Raw genomic sequence first — 18,841 nt, forward strand, 5'->3', positions numbered from 1 at the left:
AAGCCATAGCTGAAACTGCTGTCTTCTGGATAAGACTAAAAAGGATTTAGTAGACACAACTGGGAATCTTCTGCTTTGAAGCCTTTAATTTAGTTAATTGCTTAATCTGGATTATAGGAACCTTAATGGGGAATAGAGTTACTATTTCTTACCTTTCAGGCTGAGGGACAAGTGTCCTTCACTGCCACAGGTCATTTGGAATGCTTTCAGCTGAAAAAGTAAGAATTACAAATTCTTTAGTACTTGTGTAGACTGTTTATCAAGGCCTTGTGAATCATAGGTACCGATGCTGTTTAATGACACGCTTCTGTCTGTTTGAAGTTTCGGATGCAAAAAATTTTTAGAAGGAAGCCATTTCTCCTGTGTACATAACTGGGCTGTTACCGTATCTGGACTGTTCATTCAGACTGTTTTGTTCCTGCATTTTATCTGAACCTGATAGGAATTACTCTTCACACTGTCAACAACTCAACATTGTTGCTTACACAGAGATTTCAGATTTGGGAACAAATCTGCTACAGCTATTTCATAAAGTGATCTAAGCATAAATGAATGCACGAAACAATGTGACTACCTGGTCAGGGGGGGTTGTGGGCTTTTTTTTTTTTTTTTTGGTGGGGGGTTTCTTGGTTGGTTAGGTTTTGCGTTGGGGGGGGGTGGTTGGTTGTTTTTCCTGGAAAATAAATCCTGGCATACTTGTCAATCACATTTGCTTGATCGACAAGGGTATCTTTTTAAGTGTCAGTTCTGTAAATTCATTCAGAAATCTGAAAGTCAGCCTGTATGTTTTTATCGTAGAGTCAGAATGCTTTAAATAAGATTAAAAATTGACCTACAGGTGTTTGAAAAAAAGGGCAGAAGTTGGCCTTAGAGATAAAGCATAGTTAATGTTCTGATAATCACTCATGTAGCTCCAGCTCTAATGGCTAAACTCAACTTTGATGGCTAAATCACCTGGCTGAGCATGTAAATCAAGTCTGTCTTTCAAACAAGGCCTGTCCTTGAACAGAGGTATGAGCTTAGATGGCTTCTCTAGTGAGGAGATCCTGAGTGCTGTGAATTGGTTAATGCTTCTTGGTGAATTCAGTATAACATATGAAGACTTCTGCTTTGGGAGTAATATTTGAGTGACAGAGTAATGGCAATACTATGTAAAGCATGAAGACTTTGTAACTTTGAACTTCATTGCTAAGAGAGTGCTCTGCAGTCACTAGTTTTGGTGACCGGACTAGATCTTTAGGAAGAAACATGGAAATGCTTGTTCGTGAATCTCAAATTGGCTCCATTTAATTCCGAGACACAATGTTTCTATGTTCAAGAAACTCTTTAAGATAAAAGTTACTTGCACAAATATTTCTACATAAGCTTAATATCTGTCAGTTCTCCTTTAGTGGTGACGTTGCTATTTGAAAACCATCTTTCTTGTCACAAGCGTAAAAAAGTAGGGAAATGTGGTCACATTTTCCTTTATTTTTACAGGGTAACTTACAGCTGCTGCAGAGCTGCCTGGCAGTGTTAAATGGTGACACATAAGCTACGCTTCGTCCTCCCACTGACAAGGGCTGCCTCCTCTGGATTTTGTTTTCATGACTTCAAATAGGCATTTACAGTTCCCTGGAGAAACATTTGACAAAGCGCATATAAGCAAGCTCCTCCTTTCAAAAGAATTAAAACAAACTCCTGAAAGTAGCTCCAGACTATATGAAGCAACAGCATACTTGTTATACATACATATTCATGTTTATTTAATCATTATATGCTTTCATTGGTCAGAAACCAAATGCTCGTTTTTTGTGAAAATAGCCAATATAATTATGTTCATGTTATGAATACTATGATACGGCTGCCAATCTTATTTACCTTTGTAAGTACTTTCCGAAGTTAACCATTTGAAGCACATTGTTCAAATGGCCTAAATATTACCATTAGATATTTGACTATTGTTACTATAATGGCATTGTATACACTGTCTTAGTTTGTTGGTTTTTTTCTTTTCCATGTACTGATATCAAGAAACTTAATCTTTTTTTCAATTGTGAACATTTCTTAGAAATTTTGGAGAACTTTGTGTAACCTTTATAACTATGATTTAAAAGAAAAGCAAATGCATTAGTATGTTTGCCTTAACTTGTAGACTAATCCAATTATTGTAAAATAAACCATGAAATCGATGATTTTTCTAAAATTATGCAGACACTGTATCATCTGTAAGCTTAATATTTTCTAGTAAATCAGATTAATTAGCTTTTTCTCTATTCATCCTGTAAAACCATTGAGCAAGTATTGGATTGGTCTGACACTACTCGCCCAATAATTTTTCACTTGCATTCTCAGGTTTATCTGTTTGTCTGTGACTTTCCTATTGAGTGTACTTGTTTTGAGCTTGGTGGCTGACTCTGCAATTTCTTTGGCATAATTTCTTTGGCTTTGCAGAGAACTTCTTGGGTCTCTTTCCAGAAAGAGGAAATAAAGTGGCAGAAGGGAGTTCAGAAACTGGGTAAAATATCGATGAAAGGTAATACTGCCCCACTTTGGTACAGGTAAGGAGCTTTGCTTCAGAACAGAAGTGAAGGTATCCCCAGTAAAGGAGTGCCTGGAAAGGATCTCATTCTGCTAACTGGACTTAGAGCTATCAATCTGGTTTTATCTGTTGTATTGCTTTGTCTCTCTTACTTGAACCATGAAACTTTTCCAAGAGGTGCTGTTCTGTCGTGTAATTTCAGGATGTCGTAAAATTAGGCTTTATTGATGAATTGCTCTTCACAGTGGGATTCCTGCTTTATATGGGTTTGTAGACCTTCGATGGAGCAGCAGAATTTTGGGTGAATGGGATGTTTGGAGGTGCAGATCCATGTAAGTCAATGTCTCTGTGATTACAGACTCCCTGTGCTGCCGCACAGGGGTGTGCGGTTTGGGGTTTTTTGTGTTGGTTTTTTTTCCTCAACAGGGTGAACTGCACAGTGTAGTGTACTTACCTTGCTGCCTTGCGCATCGCAGAGTTTCAAAGGCAGAGATGTTTCTTAGCTGAACATGCTGTTTGCCTTGTGCGTCGAGTTGTGTACGCATAGCCTCAGACTTTGATTACCAGTGCCCAACGGCTATTAGCAACTCACCTGCTATATATATTTTCCAGCAATCGCTACTACGATAATACTGTGCTGTTCATTCTTCCAAATATAACAGGTATAATTCCTAAGGAACTCATCTATAAATAGACTATAAGGGACAAAGATTACAATGTACATACAGTTAACAAAATTGTAAATATTTTAAGTAGGATGTGGGAACAGTTTTTAGATTAGTCCTCGCTGTTCAGTGTTACTGGCTCATTAAATCTTTTTCAAGCCTCTTGGTATCGGGTCTGTCTGTTAAAGCCCCGCCGTATTTAAAACGCGGCCCGGGGCTCCAAGCGAGAAGGAAGCGCCCCGCTGGCCCGGGCGGCTGGTACCCGTCGCGGGAGCACGCGGGCTGGCCGCGCGGCTGCCCGGCAGCCGCTGCGGCGAGGCCGGTTCCGGCGGAGCCTCGCTCCCGGAAGCCGGCAGGGCCCCCGGAAGGGGCCGGGCCGGGCCTGGCTTCAGCAGCGGGCGGGTACCGGCTGCCGCCATGAGCTGCCTGCGGGAGGAGGATGACCCGTACCTGGTGGAGGAGCCCAGCGACGAGGAGCGAGCGCTCAGCAGGTGCGGGCGGGCCCAGGGCGGGCCGCCGGTGCCTGCCTGAGGCGAGGCGAGCGGGCCGCCGCTTCTCTCCGCTCTCGCCTGGCGTCTCCTGGCCGGGGCGTGGGGAGCTGCCGCGGGCCCGGCGGGGTGGCAGGCCCGGGCGCGGGGCCCGGCGGTGCGCGGCGGGGCTGCCTCACGGCGCTGGGCCGGCCGTCCGGCGGTCGCGGCCATCATCGCCTCTGAACCTGGTGTGTTTACATTTGTAACCGTGGGACCGCCAGTGTGTGAACAGCTCCCTGCGCCAAGCCACGCTGGCCGGAGCCTCAGAGGCATCCTGGCAGGTCGCAGCCTGGAGCTCCTCTGCATTAAAACCAGTTTTTTTAATACCAACAAGCTAATAAAATATTTAATAATGTATTTCCTATAAACACGAGTGCTTCCAAGTGCAGCCACACAGTTCAGATGTTAGTTCTCCCCATGAGTCAGTGTTGTAAGTAGTTTGTAATGATTTGGTGTGTAACCCTTATGTATCTGTAGCTCGGAGGATGAGGTGGATGTGCTGTTACATGGCACTCCTGACCAGAAGCGGAAGCTGATACGGGAGTGCCTGACTGGGGAGAGCGAGTCCTCCAGTGACGATGAGTTCCAAAAGGAGATGGAAGCGGAACTGAACACCACCATGAGGACTATGGAAGGCAAATGGCAATCACCAGAAATGGGTAAATCATGCTTAACATCCACTTGCACGTGAAATTGTGAGTTAAGTGACGTCTGCTTAAGGTGTGAAGTTAATGTATTATTCTTGTGGCTGGAGGGTGGGTTGAGAGGGTGGTGATAGCTAAGTGCTGTGTGAAGCCTACAGAAGAGTCTTAAAATGGCTGATTGTGTCTGCAGAAAATGGTCACCAGGTGCCACTTCAGTGAATTGCATGTTTCATGCAATGGTTTGTGTCAGAAGGGACCTTAAAACTCATCCAGTTCCAACCACTAGACCAGGTTGCTCAAAGCCCCATCCAGCCTGGCTTTGAACATTGCCAGGGATGGGGCAGCCACAAATTCTCTGATAATGCAATATAATTGATAATCCATTCACATAATTTATTTTACACTTGCCTATTATTTTTTTGGCTAAAATAATGTTAAGTCATCATAAGATGCCTGAAGTTTGCACATGTGCTTTAGAAAGATGACTTATGTAGAACTTAAAATTATGAAGAACTGTTTGTGCAGCATTTAGATTCTGATTCATCCCCCCTTGACTTTAAGTACTTAAGCAAGGATCCTAGCAACTCTAAGCCTTTCTCTTTTAATCAGTGGAAAAAAGTCTGTGAAACAATGCACCACACCTGTATTTCTTTCACATGACTGAAGATTTGTGGAGTGTCTGGGATTGCACTGATTATATAGGGCAAAGGCAGGCATATTTTATGTGGTGTCCTCAATGCCTGAGGGAGTGTACCTCCGGAGAAACTTTCCTTTGAGCTGTACCTGAGGTTCATCTCGGAGGGAGTGAGCAGCTTCGCTCTGTAAATGAAATAACACAAGCGATGTGGATGGTCAGGATGTGGGACTAAACTGGGAGAGCTATTACTTAACATAACCAGATAAAGCAGAGCACTTCTAGATATAGTACCTTAAAAATGAAGGTTGGTTCTGGGCTGTATACTTGCTGTCCTTTTGTTGGGGTGTTCTTACCACTTCTCTAATTTCACACGTAGGTACATCCTCCAGTAGTGGGCAGACTGGACCTGCCACCACTTCAAAATACTATGATGATATTTACTTCGATTCTGATTCAGACGATGAAGATAAAATAGGTAAATGACTGAGGAAAGGAGAGAGGAGGACATCCTTACAGTGGCACTCTCAGATCCTGTAGAATCCTCTTGGGGCATTAAGGGGCTGTTCCCGAAGGTGGCCTTTTGGGGAGAATTACCAGCCTGTATCATCTCAGTGTAGTTCCTGTGACTTTATGATGTATCCCAATCAATGTATGTAAGGTGTGTTAATGCGTTGGGGTGAGGAGGATGAGCTAGACCTTTATGGTTTAGATTTATTGCAAGTATGGAAAAGGAAAAATGCAAAATGGTGTTTTGATTACTTAAGTAGAGAATCATCGTATGTCTGATGGATGTAACATGCACTTGCACGAATCTTTCCAGTTACACAGGACATCCGGAAAAACAGAAAGCATCAGCAACGTCGAATTCTTTCCAATGATGAACTGCTGTATGACCCAGAGGAAGACAGTAGAGACCAAGAGTGGGTAGACTCGCAGAGGAGGGGGTAAGAGACCAGAACAAATATTTGAATTGTAGGATGCTTAATGTAAACTGAAAAATGTAAATGAAAATGGTGAATATAGAGAAAAAGCCCATGCTGTCAAGTCCATGCACTGAAAATATCTTTATTTAGAATTTACAGCAGGTGAAACTTGAAAGCCTGTAAAATTTTTGTGTGTATGCAATGGAAGTGGAGTCTTCAAAATTACCCAATGCCAAAACTTGCAGGTTTTTAAAATTTGAGACTTCCCAGTTCTGTAAGCCAGGAACAGCACAAAGCTGCTTTACTGAGGCTTTCTGAAGGGTGAAGTAGAAAATAGTTGTTGCAGGTAAAGTAAAATTCTCCATGTAAATCTGACAAAAAGGATAATATTAATGTATATTCCCTGCACTTGAGATACCCACCTCGTCAGAGGAGAGGGTCATTAGGCACAAATTCTTGTCTTGGATATATTTGTCTCACCAAATTAAATCCTCTGTACAAAGTAAATGAAAAGATACTGGTATAGTTTTTCTCTGGTTTGTTTATTCATGTGCTTTGAGTTACCAACAAAGGTGTCCAGAAGGAGACGAGTATTAATTGGTGTATTTTAAGATAAAAAAGGCTTGACAGTTGAATGGATATGCCCGACAGCAAGGGCATGTGGTGTCACTTGTTGTCACTCCTTCCTCCTTGCCTGAATTGCTAGGTACCGTAACCAAAGAAGGGTGCCACAGCAGCAGCAAAAACCTACAGCTGTTCCAAATAGTGATGCTGTTTTGAATTGCCCTGCTTGCATGACAACGTTATGCCTGGACTGCCAGAGGTAACTAATGGATAATAAGGGGTCTTTTTGTAATGTCTTCTTTTGGGCTGGTAGTATTTTTAGGGTACTCAATTTGATAAATTGATTTTATCGATTCTGCCTTGCAAGGTGGCACTAATAAAGAGAGGGCACATACATGTGAATCACATTTAGGAGTGAATGCTAGTTTGTAAGAGTGATTGTCAGTTTAACCTGCAACATGGAGATGAGGAAGAACAGGGAAGAACTTCAGCATAGTGGAGAATGTGAACTATTTAAAAAAAAAAAAAATCATGAAGACTAAACAGGCAGTTCAGGCTGATTAATTTTTTTCTTTCAGTATGTTGGCTTGATGTTTAGATGTGTGAAATTATTCCAGGTTGTTGTTGTGTAAAAGTGCCTTGTTTAGGGGACAACTAAGCAAAATCAAGATAGTGTATTCTAGCTTGGTTTGAGTCTTAGAAGTTGTGGTTTTGAGTATAGTTATATTTAAAAGTGTTTGGTAAGCATTTAGGTGAGACGACTCAGTGCGTTTTGCAGCTCTCCAGTATCTGATTGCACTACAAAACTAGTTAGTACTGCGAACCTGTGCTAAGGAGGCGACTCTTGAACTGGGAGTAAACAAGAAAGAAATGTTGTGAGATGAGGAGTAAATGACTCTCATTTACTGAGTATTTTTGGTGATTGAAGATGAAATTCACAGCAGCCTAGAATCATCAAAGTACTGGGTGCTGTTTTTCTCTCTCCCCTTTGCTGGCTTTGGGTACTGCTTGACCCTGTTCTACAGTTAAGTATTTCAGTTTGCTGAGCTGGCAGAAAACCATCTGTTTTTGCTGTCAGACTGGCCTTTTGTGGGTTTAATAAACTGAAGTAGCTCAACCCAGCCTTATACAAGCAGTAAAGCCAGCAGAAGTCGAGACAGGATTTCTGCAGCCACCTGTTATGTGGGTTTAGGCTGCTGTAAAACTGCAGCCCGAGGGACATGGTGTTGAATTGAATTGAACTGCAGCCCTGAATTTTGCTACATACTCCAGTTACACAGTTGTTACACTGATGACAGCTGAAAATATATTTTATATTTCATTATAGACATGCTATTTCAACTGCGGTGTGTCAATGCTTGTTATTTATAAATTAAGGAATTTCAGGCTTGCAAGACATTTTAGGATATCAGTGCCAGTAGTTGAGTCATTTGCACTCACACCTTTGTGATCTTTTGCCTACTGTCAGCTACATGTAACAATTCATAATCCTGAGGTACTCTGAATTGTATCAACCATTGTAGTCTGGGGTGTTTATTTCAGCAAGAACCAGTGTGTTTTTAAAAATGCCTTAAAAACAAGACAGATGGCTGCAATTCCATTTTTTTAATGATTTTTGTAGTTGTGACTTTTGTTTATAAAACTTCATGTTTATTTGGCGTTCAGCCCTTTGACATGGTACTTGCTGTATTTAATCCCATTTCTAGTGACGATAGTGGATTTCTTGGAAGCAGAGTTTTACGATTGGTATGACTTGCATTTTCTCCCTTTCTCCATAGACATGAATCTTACAAAACACAGTACAGAGCCATGTTTGTGATGAACTGCGTTGTTAATAAAGAGGAAATTCTGAAATACAGAAAGAAGCCAAAGAAAAGAAATAAGAAAATGAAGCACAGCAAAGAAACTGCCTCTGTACAGTCAAATCAAGAAGAGGAGGAAGTGTATCATCCAGTATTGTGTACTGAATGCTCAACTGAAGTGGCAGTAATGGATAAAGATGAAGTTTTTCACTTCTTCAATGTTCTAGCCAGCCATTGCTAATGTGCAAAAGCAGGGGGAAAAAATCCTGCACTGCTTTAAGACTATGTCAGAAATGCAGGCATGTTAGCCTTTTTTAAGTACGGTCTTCTAAACGTACATTTTCATCAGAGAACTTCTAAACTTTGTGCAAAGTTTATGAAGGGAATACAGTTCACAGAGTGAATTTGAAAGTGATGTTCTTCCACTCCATCAGGTGGTTGCATCACTGGGGATTTAAAATTTTGTAAATATAATGTAAGTTCTGTGTATTGTGATCATTCCCTGTATATATACTATCCATTAGCTCAGTATGTGTTAGAACTGCTGCTTAGAATAAATACTGTATAGTAACTGGTTCTCTGTATATTGGTCATTTCTATGGCATGTGGTGAACAACTCTCAGGATATTGGGCTTCTTTACGCTGGTATTCCTGGTAAGTCTGCACACAGGTAGGTTTGATAAAGAAGCTATTGTCATTACGTTTGGATTTTTGGCTTATTAAGATCTCAAAAATGGAAACTTTCATTTATACATAGTAGAAGATTAGCTTATATTGAGTTTGCTGGCATGGATAATTTAAATCAACGTATTAATGCTTAGTATTGCAGTTAAGAGTGTTAAATGTATATATGTATATGAAGAAAGTACTGGACTTTTCTTTCTATTGTCCTTTTTCCTTAAAATGACACATTTTAAGAAAAAATTTATGGTCAGATCTATGACCATAGAGCTAGTTTATATGCTTTTTCTGTTTCTTTAGCACATTTACAGCTTTAGGGAAGCATAAAGAGCTTTTGCTACTTGATATTTAGACATCACGCTTGGTCTTTGAAGCCACTGCAGCTTTAACAGTGGGCCCTTCCCTCTTCTCCTCTGGGCATGCTCCCAGGAGGTAAACTCTTGGGGGTTTTTATTAGTAAGTAAGGTTTCCTCTTTATAGCCTGTTATTTTTTTTAACACTCCACTGTGAGCAAGGGTCTGTCTGAAAAAAATTCTCATCTTTATGCTTTTGCTTTTAATAGTACTAGGAAGAATTTGTTATGTGTGCTTTGAGGAATTGTCAGAAATAACTTGGGAAAGTAGGAATTTGAAGAACACACTTCTGTGCCTGAGATGGTAAAATCTTGTGACTGACTGGTTACCTTTTGTCCCCAGCATTCAGCAGCTGCCTCGACAGTTCTCTCCTTCATCAAATGTAGGTTAAGTTTCTGCTGTGGGGCATGCTGGCCTCTGTGTAGCTGTCTTCCCATCCCAGGTGAAGTGTGAAGGCTCTGTTGTAGCTCCAAGTTAAGGGTCTTTTGTACTGAGCTCACTGGAAACGTGAGCATGTGGGAATGTAGTTCAAGGGCTCAAGTGTCGATGCAGATGGCAGCAAGAGGAAGTATAGGTGATGGCAGCAAGAGGAAGTATAGGTGATGGCAGTCCCTAAGCAGGGGTAGAATGGAGTTGGCAAAGGAGGGGAAACTATTCAGAGGAATACTGTCTTCTTAAGGGGCGAACTAGCAAATAAACTGTCTTGTGAGCATGCGCCATACTGACAAGGTGTAAGGGGCCTGGTGGGTTTGGGCAGATTTTGAAGCTGGCATGCCTCTAGACATTACCTTTCTTCTCATCCCTTTCTTGCTGTTGCTTCTTGCTTATCACTTGAATTGCAGAGCTTCTAGTTAGGAAGCACAGGAGCAGGCAGGACTGAGACTCGTTTGCCCCACCCATCTTGATAATGTTCTTGCAGCTTTGAATGGGAGTAATGCTCTAGTTGTGCTAAATACCCCCTTTGTCCTTGAACTTTGTACATGTTTATATAGAAAGGAGGCTTTCATGATTAACTGTATTTTCAAGCAGCAACACTACCACAAGACTCCTCCAGCAGCAATTGCAATAAGCAGCAGCAGTCTTGGATAGGGACAACGGCTCCTGTAGCCAGTTGCTGCAGAGTATTAATTGTGTGAATGCTCTCCTTCTTGTGCTGAAGCAAGTCTAAATAGGTAAAGCGTGTGTAAATGTCTTCTGGTTGAATTAAATCTCTTTTCAGATTAAGCCACACAAAATACTTTTTCAGTTATCTGATGGTACCGCAGCTGTATTTTGCAGCTGTGTAACTCACTCCTATGTGCATCCTCCTGTGACTGTTTCCTTGTTACTCATTGTACTAATAGTGCAGGTGAAGGTAGGGGTGGGGTGGCTGCAAGAACAGAATCATGCAGCGCGGTGACATAATCACAAACGGATTTACTACGCAGGGTGAGTATCGATAACAGTTTCTAATCTGCGGTGTGCACACCTGGTGCGTGAGGGCCTGGCTGGGGGCCGGCGCCGCTGCCTCCTGCTCTGCTTAGTCATGGAGCCTGAAGGTTGCTACACCCCCTTCCAGCACGCTTTCCAGCTCCTGCCTTCCAAACTAGAGTGCAACCATATGCTGCCAAGAGGCTTTCTAATCATGCAGTCCCAGGCCAGTCTCTGGGAATTTCTCCGTATCTTAGGCTGATCAGCAGGCAGTGCAGGGCGTCCCACACCCTCCGCTTTCTGGCCCACGTGCCTTAGGGCAGTGCCAAATTAGCAACGGTTACAGAGAACAGTTGGTCTATGGCATCCTTATTTTTCCTGTTCGTGTGGGATTGACCTGGTCAGAGTCGGCCGATGTTAAGGTCTCATTTATCTCAGCCATGGTTTTGCGTGGGCTTTACCCACTGAAGACTCCTGAGCATTTTCAACACGCTTCCCGTGGGCCCCGCCGACCAGTCTCCGGGTTTCCCGTACTGCCCAGAACATCAGTTTAGATTACACAGGCTCAGAAACAACCGGCTGCAGCACCGTCTCCGAGGCGTGACTCAGTGGGGCGGGCAGTGCGCTCCGCGTTCATGGCAGCCATGTGATTTACCAGGCAGGGTCCCACCGTTCCCCGGGGCGCCGCGGTCCCGCGCCGGACGGACGAGGCCGCTGCCGCCGCCTCCGTTCCTCCATTTCGGGGGGCAGCGGCCGCCCGGGCGCGGGGCGGGGCGTGGCGGCGGGAGGGCGGGTCTCGGGCTGCCACCGCCCCGTCTCTGCTCGGCCTGGGCCCGGCGCACGGCCGCTGGCAGGTGGGGAGAGCGCGGGGCGCGCCATGGCGCTGGGCTCGGCTTGGAAGCATATGTCGTGGCTGTACTACCAGTACCTGCTGATCACCGCGCTGTACATGCTGGAGCCCTGGGAGCGCACCGTCTTCAGTATCCTTCTGCCGGCCGGACCCTGCCCGCCGGGCCTGGCTCGCTGGGGGCTGCCCTCTCTTTTCTTTCCCTTCCCTCCCTTCTTTCCCCTTGAGGCCGCCGGCTGGTGTGGCGGCCCTCCCGGCCGTGCCGCCGCCCCCCAGGCGGCCGCGGTGGCGGGGAAGCGGCAGGGCCGTGGCCGTGCGGGCGGCGGGCCGCCGGCGAGGCTCTCCGGGGTTGGGGGCCGCGGGTCGGCGGGAGGAGAGCGGGGCCGGGGCGGGCGGTGGGGCCGGGCCGGGCCGCGCCGCGCCGTGCCGTGCCGGGGGCAGCTGGCCTGAGGCGCCAGCAGAGGAGCGGCAGCCTCCGACCGGCGCCGGCGCTTGTCCCTTCCTCGCAGGCAGGGACTAAAGCTCCTCACGGTCACAAACTAACGTTGGGAAATAACCATCGTGCTGGTGTTCCGCATCCTGTCGCCGAGCATCTAGCGATCGTTCATACTCGGGCATAGGTTTATATCTCGAAGTTACTTCTCCTTTAATTTTCCTTCTGTAGAGTTACGGTAGCTCTTTCTCCCGTCTTTTGCACTGAAATATCAAGCTTTCCGTTAAGCACTGGTGTCTTTCATGAATTCCTTTGTATTTTTGCCTATTGGAAAGTAAACGTGCACGGTGCAAAAGCTTGTAAGCTTACGTTTGCATGGTGCTTTGTCACATGGCTTGTATTAGATGAGTATTTAATCCTCCAACCGGTAAATTTGCTTGGCTCTTTTGGAGTGGAAGAACTTGATAGATGCTTATGAAGGCATCTGTTTAAAGACTGCTTACAGGTTGGCTTCTTTACCCAGCCCTTTCAGACAGGCAGTATATTCTCTCGAGTGTTGTTAAGGCATCACAAGTATTTTTGTCTTAAATGTGGTTGTTTTGATCTTGACTTAAAATGATGTCTCATATGGATGACCCCGAGCCATCTCCAATTAATGTTGAGAGGCAAAGAGAGTAATTAACCAAAACATTAACAAAAATAAGGGTATAAGTAGTAGTGAGAAGCTGCTTTTACTGAGATACTGGACAATTTTGTAAAGGAACTTGCATTTGTTATATAAAAGTGGTTGCTCAAGTTACAGCTGTGTGATTTTTACTGTGTAAAGTCAGTAGAAGTGTAGATAACTTATTCTCTTTTCTAGTATTTATAGACTTACAGTGCATGATTGTTTGGGTAGAGGATCTTACCTTCAAGCAAGAGTTCCTTGCTACCATATCTTCCTCTCTTTATGCCGTGTCTTTGTCACTGAGGAAGCTTCATCTTTGTTTTCCCTGCAATTATATTAATAACGAGTTTGGTTTTTTGTTGTTGTTTTTTCTTTGTGTTAGCCATGCAGCATTTTAACTTTTGCAAAATATTCAGGTAAATGAAAGTGTGTGTGCATGTTTATTGTTATAAAATCCTCCTGTTGCAGTGAAGTAATTGCGACTTAGCTTACAAATGTGAGTGGCACAGGTACTACTTGCCATCCCGGGCCAGCAAAACTGTTTTGTGTCCTCACACGGGATGCTTTTGCTGTTGGAGGGCCAGGTCTGTACGAGTGCAGCGCGGACGACGTGGCCTTGGGAACTAATGGTGTGTGGCTCTGCTGCTGCATGCCTCGCTGCTGCTCATGCTCCAAAATCAGGAGTGAGCGCTGATACGGAAACGGGGGTTTATGAGTTGACCTTCATTTTAGAATCTCTTATTGTATAATCTTCTGGGACTAAAAATACACCAAGTGGCTAGTATACTCTAATAAGCACAACTAATATCTCTGCTCTGCCACGGGGAAGTTGGTCACAGAGCATGTTACACGCGTGCTGTGGTGACTTGATTTCTCAAAGATGTGGAGCTCCTCTGGTTTCACCTGTGGAAACCGAGTACTGCTCTCCAGTGTTATCATGCTTGTTAATCTCCAGTGCTTTTTATAGTGTTTCTGTCTAAGTTTACTGAGTTCAGGTTGTTGGATGAAATCAACAGGTTATTGTTAATTTTAAGTACTTCTGAATTTCTGTAACCTTAAACTTTGAATGGCATAATCTTTCAGTAATCTGATGCCATAATTCCTGTAGCTTCAGAAACCCTAGAGCCTGACAAAGGTCCAGTTGTACATATACATTATAAGCTGTCATCTCACTTCTCTGTATATGTTTTACAGAAGGTCCCTGTTAGGAGTTCGCCTAGGAAAGTGGTCATCTTAAAATTGTTTAGCTTCACATGAAATTTGTTTGCAGTGTGATCTTCTAATGAGTGTCTGTTTATTTAAGTACATGACTTGAAGCCATGCTTTATGAGTGAAATAGTTAGAAAGGTGCATGTCACAATGTTACTCGCTACTTCTCACTCCTCCTGCGGGAGGAGAAATGAACCAAATAATGTAGTGACTTAGACGTGAGGTTTCCTAACTTTATTACGCTAACAGTACAACTTTCACACCAGATGTGCTCTGTGCATCGTGAATTAAATTTATTAGGTCATTCTGTTCCAAAAAGTTGAGGTCAGTCTCTAATGCTGTCTACTTAAAAATGAGTAGGACATGCACAAATAAAGCCTCTTACTCAGTACAGCTGCTCTTATTATTGTGGTTTTTGTTTGGTTTGTTGGGCTATTTTTTGCGATGGTTGACTTTTTTTCTGCTTGGCTGAATGGGGCTGGCTTCTGCACGACTTGCTTAGCACCTAGGAAGACGCATGTAAGAACTTGTATATTCTCAGTGCCCATTTTCTGTTCTTCCGTCATGCTTCCCATACTTTGGCCTGTCCTCTTGTGTCCATGACAAGGCAGTGGATAACTTGCAAGGCATCATTCCGTAATTCAGCTCATTGTGCCTTCCAGTGTTCTGGTTTTTGGTGCTCACTTGGTTCTCCCGGTTGCTGTAATTGCTAGATACAGTTGACCCCATCTGACTTAAACATGTAGTGTTGTAAGGTAGTTACCAGGGAAGTTTTAATGCTATGTGATGTCTAATGCACTTCCTATTTCAAATGCTCTTTTCCTCAACTGTGATTCAGATTCCATGCTCGTCTCCATCGTTGGAATGGCACTGTACACGGGCTACGTGTTCATGCCTCAGCACATCATGGCAATATTGCACTACTTTGAAATTGTTCAGTGATGAAGAGCATATTTTCAAGAAGTAATCGGGCTTTGAAATCTAGTCTGCGAAGAAGAATGAACATCTTAGTTTTACTAAGACTTCTGCCGATGTCAGAAAGACACAATTATGACTCTGAAGACTAGCAAACAAGATATGTAGAGCAGGGACGTGAGATGTCCCCTATGTTGTGTTCATTCCTTTTAATTTTACAGAATAGGCCCTTGTATAGTAGTTTTGTCTACTTTAACATTGTGATTGTACTTTGATATCAGTATTTTCTTAACTTTGTGACAGTTTCAATATTGCACTGTGAAAGCTTTTCTTAATTGTAATTTTGAGTAAATCTTAATTGCCTTCTATTTTTAATCGGAAAGTCATCTTATTAAATGGGGCTTAAAGCTTTTGCTATTGTATGGTATGTATTTGCCTGGATATTTCTATTAACGCGTTTTGTAAGAAAATACATCTAGATTCATATTAGAGACATGGATATATTCGTCTAACGCTATTTACAGAAGTTAGTTTGTACGACTGAACTCAGGTGTACTGTTTGCTGTCCAAACTTTCTTTGTGCGTATCACCTACATTTGGAATTAGCAGTTACTTCAAGTTTCTGTATTCCACCTGTTGGAAGAGAGAGGGGAGATGAGGCATTGAGGCAGGGCGAAGACTGTATTCGTTATGTTTGGAGTAGTGCTGTGGTCTGGGGCTTTATCTAGTGGGGGGGGAAAGTACTTTACTGACATAGGCCCACATATGGCTTTGGGATAGCACTTTAAATCAACCCTGTTTTTCTAGCTTCCAATTGAATTGTACTTTTACAGGGTGCTTTATTATGTCCCAATGGTTATGGTTTCTGCTAATGTTCACTCAACAGTGTAACTATGTTTAGGTTTGAAAGGGGTTTTCTATTGCTGCTAGTGTTCCAAACATGTTCTTGCTACAAATGACCAAAACATAGGGGCTTAAATGGACTTGAGTTACAACTACAGCAATAAGTAGCTGAATACTTGGCTGAAGTCCTGTCTTTTTTTTAATAGGGATTTTTTTCAGTTTTGTATTCTGAAATGTAAGATGGTGACAACTTTCCTAAGCGGAGGGGGTTTTTCGTTGTTGTTTAAAAAAATAAAAGTTTAAAAGCAGAGCTTTGATGCAGAACTTTCTTGGAGAAGTTACTGTGTTTCTGAATGCTGCTTGCTTTTCTTAGAACTTTCCAAAAAGGGGTAAAAAGATACTTGACCAAAGAATTGTGATGATTTTTTTTTAATGGGCCAGTAATAATAGGTAGTGTTATATCTTTTATGCAACTTGATTTATTGAAATCAGGAGTTATATTCAAGTTGTACAACTAAATTGTTCTATAAAGATACTGTCTTTTAGGTGTATTTTCTCAAGTGTATACTCATGAGAAAAGAGTGGGTTTCCCCCCCCTGTATTTAAGAACTTCATATGTATTTGATTAAAAACTCCGTTATCATCTTGGGAGCTGTAAACTTCTTAGGTGAACCCTAGCTTTACCAAAGTTGGTAGGAGTCTCCCACTAAATAAGTGCCTTCGCTTATTAATATTTGGATATCTAAACATAAGTAGGTTTTTGGGGTGATGGCTTTTGTGTGTGTGTTTGTGTTTGGTTTTGTATGTGAGTATTCTAAGTGTATATGGAGATAACGATAAGTTAATATACTCTTTTTGAAGTAATGTAGCATAAATTCCTGCTGTCCATGGGTCAAATTGGTACTGTGGTGTTTCTTTTGAACTACTACTGTGATTGATACACATCTACTGCTGAGAAAGGGTTTTAGTTCTATGGAGTGGGAAGCCCTTCTGTGTGGTGGCATTAGGAATATTAAGCATAACTTTTAATTGTGAAAGGTTTTATAAAAGGGCTTTGTCTGCTTTTTGTTGAGAGGGGAAAAAAAGAGAAACCATAACCTCCAATTGTGTTACGTTGGAGTGGGCTTGATCGATATCATGCTTGAATTCGTTAATTTCAGTGCAGTCTTTTTCAGCATTTCTATTTTTAATTATAAATCAAGAATCTCATAGTCTTGGGCTGTTCTTTTAGATTCTGGATACTTTGTTAAAGATGGAATAATTTCGTTAATAAAATACTGTATGTTACTGGAGTTTGAGTTCCTAGAAGAAAGTTTCTGCAGCATGTCCTTTCCATGAAGTTGATCTAGTGAAGAGATGGTTCAAGGGGTGATAATTATGAAGCAGAGTAAGTTTTCTTTTTTTAAGGTAAGGGTGTTGGTAGGGATTTAATTAATCATTAAATTTGAATAATAAATGAATCATAAGGCTTCCAAGTTGTTTTCCCACTGCAGCCTGCTTTATTGTCATGTTAGTTGGGGGATCATATCTACCATATGATAGAACTGTGAGCATTTTCTGTGCAAACTGGAGGTGGAAGGCAGCTTAAATACCATTTGGTGGAGGTAGCTGGTCAATTATGCTTCTGTTTAAAGAGGGTGATAATAATTGAGCCATCGGTAATTTAGATAAAGTTGGAAAAATAAGTGTGAGAAATGAGGGGAGAAAACCCGGAAAGCTCTGCAAGTGGCTTTATAGTAGTCTTTTAATAGCAATAGCTCTTAGGATTTAGATCGAGTCATCAGAAATAAGCATTTAAAAATGCATTAACTGTGTTAACAGCATGACTGATAATACCAGCTCCATCAGCCGGCCCCTGCCTGGGGCTGGCAGAAGGTGTGGCTGGGACACCCACCCGGTGGGATGACTTGCTGTGCTGGTTGCCCTGGCAGGGACCCGTGTAGGTTCTAGCCCTGGTGGCCTCTGGAGCCGGCTCTGCAGGGGCACCTTGGCTGGCATCAGGGCTGGGTGCTAGAGAAGTAATCATTTAAGAACCTTTGCAGTAGGCGCTGCTGTAACCAAAAGAGGAAACTGAGGCATAGTATTGCAGAAGGTCAGTCTGGAGACGGAAACGGACCCAGGGTCTGTGTGTATGTGTGTTCTGGGTCAGTTTTATATATATATATTTTTATATATATATACACACACACACATACATACACACACTATTTTTATATATATATACACACACATACATAAAACCAGTTTCTTGTCAGAAATTATTATGTTGCAATTAGTTTAGAGAGGGGCTGTATTATTGTTTTGTTTTGTTTTCTGGTTTCCTAACTAGCCTGTGAGGGAAAACACCAGAGAATCCTGTCAAAATTTAGCAAGAAAGCCATTTGTGCGTTTGTGTTAATACTCTCTTAAAAGATGAGTCTTGTGTTATAGATGTGCACTGTAGTACTGGACATTGGTGCAACTGGTATGATGTTTCATTCAGGTGCAGTAATGAAGTGTGCATTGAAATACTGAAGAAGGGGTACCTGCTGCTGCCTAATGACAAATAGAGGTTTTACTGAGGTGGAGACACAACTTGAAGAGATCTGATACCATGGGGTTTGTGCACTGTGCATAAAGCTGTGCACTGTGGAGACAGCAGCCACCCTCTGAAATGCCAGAGCAGCATACTCTGGAGTTGGGACGCCAATAGAGGTTTTTTGTGCCAGGAGTTCCTTTCACCTGCTAGTTTGCCCATGGTTTCTGCAACTGCTATTGTAGAAAAACGGTTTATTCCCTTCTTACTGACCTGTTATCCTGGCACCAGTATTCGGGACTTTCTTTTTGTTTTGGTTTGTTTTTTTAAGACAAAATCATGAAGCTTTTTGTGCGGCTGGCATTGTTTTCTCCATTTGTTCTGCTAGGTCAGTCTTAGATAGCAGTCATCACTGAGCACAACAGCAGCTGTCTTTTCTGCCTTTTGTTTGTGTAATGGTGGTTTAAGGAGAAAATCTGTCATCATAGTCCCTGAGAGATTACCTGGATAAGAGTTGAACAGGCCTTGATGTAAACCTGATTCGAATGCTGATCTGATTTCTAAAGTATCATTAAAGTTGAGCCTTTTGTTACTGACAGTTTTGCAATGGCAGCATGTGTCTATCTCAAATGTTACCAGCACTTATAGTTAAGTAAAACAGGGAATTATGTTATGCAATACC

The 18,841-nt window shown here is 42.6% G+C and overlaps 3 protein-coding genes across 5 annotated transcripts in view; all 3 read left to right on the forward strand.

The window, feature by feature from the left end:
• The window catches only part of SNX6 (sorting nexin 6), a 29,264-nt gene extending 25,911 nt beyond the window's left edge, over window positions 1–3,353 (forward strand). For both annotated transcript variants that reach the window (XM_030481730.1, XM_030481729.1), the window contains exon 14: window positions 1,480–3,353. In XM_030481730.1, coding sequence (XP_030337590.1) covers window positions 1,480–1,533 — 54 coding nt within the window. In that variant the 3' untranslated portion in view covers window positions 1,534–3,353. The remainder of the gene's footprint in view (window positions 1–1,479) is intronic.
• A 180-nt stretch (window positions 3,354–3,533) lies between these two features.
• On the forward strand, window positions 3,534–8,862 carry EAPP (E2F associated phosphoprotein). 2 transcript variants are annotated; one of them, XM_030483015.1, is made up of 6 exons: window positions 3,534–3,677; window positions 4,194–4,375; window positions 5,374–5,472; window positions 5,818–5,941; window positions 6,627–6,743; window positions 8,263–8,862. In XM_030483015.1, exons 1-6 carry the CDS (start codon window positions 3,604–3,606, stop codon window positions 8,525–8,527), a joined length of 861 nt encoding a protein of 286 aa, XP_030338875.1. In that variant the 5' UTR covers window positions 3,534–3,603; the 3' UTR covers window positions 8,528–8,862. The 2 variants fall into 2 exon arrangements, with proteins under 2 accessions (XP_030338875.1, XP_030338876.1); XM_030483016.1 differs by lacking the exon at window positions 6,627–6,743 and having other exon boundaries at window positions 3,544–3,677.
• Window positions 8,863–11,107: 2,245 nt separating this feature from the next.
• Window positions 11,108–16,942, forward strand: SPTSSA (serine palmitoyltransferase small subunit A). The gene is made up of 2 exons (XM_030483018.1): window positions 11,108–11,710; window positions 14,725–16,942. Exons 1-2 carry the CDS (start codon window positions 11,608–11,610, stop codon window positions 14,826–14,828), a joined length of 207 nt encoding a protein of 68 aa, XP_030338878.1. The 5' UTR covers window positions 11,108–11,607; the 3' UTR covers window positions 14,829–16,942.
• Window positions 16,943–18,841: the final 1,899 nt, after the last annotated feature.

The sequence above is a fragment of the Strigops habroptila genome, chromosome 4 (genome assembly GCF_004027225.2).
Source record: "Strigops habroptila isolate Jane chromosome 4, bStrHab1.2.pri, whole genome shotgun sequence".
Classification (NCBI taxonomy): Eukaryota; Metazoa; Chordata; class Aves; order Psittaciformes; family Psittacidae; genus Strigops; species Strigops habroptila.

Coding starts and splice junctions, on each gene's coding strand:
- EAPP (XM_030483015.1), top strand. CDS start 3,604: ATGAGCTGCCTGCGGGAGGAGGATGACCCGTACCTGGTGGAGGAGCCC. Junction 3,678..4,193: donor GAGGAGCGAGCGCTCAGCAG/GTGCGGGCGGGC, acceptor ATGTATCTGTAG/CTCGGAGGATGAGGTGGATG. Junction 4,376..5,373: donor ATGGCAATCACCAGAAATGG/GTAAATCATGCT, acceptor TTTCACACGTAG/GTACATCCTCCAGTAGTGGG.
- SPTSSA (XM_030483018.1), top strand. CDS start 11,608: ATGGCGCTGGGCTCGGCTTGGAAGCATATGTCGTGGCTGTACTACCAG. Junction 11,711..14,724: donor CTGGGAGCGCACCGTCTTCA/GTATCCTTCTGC, acceptor ACTGTGATTCAG/ATTCCATGCTCGTCTCCATC.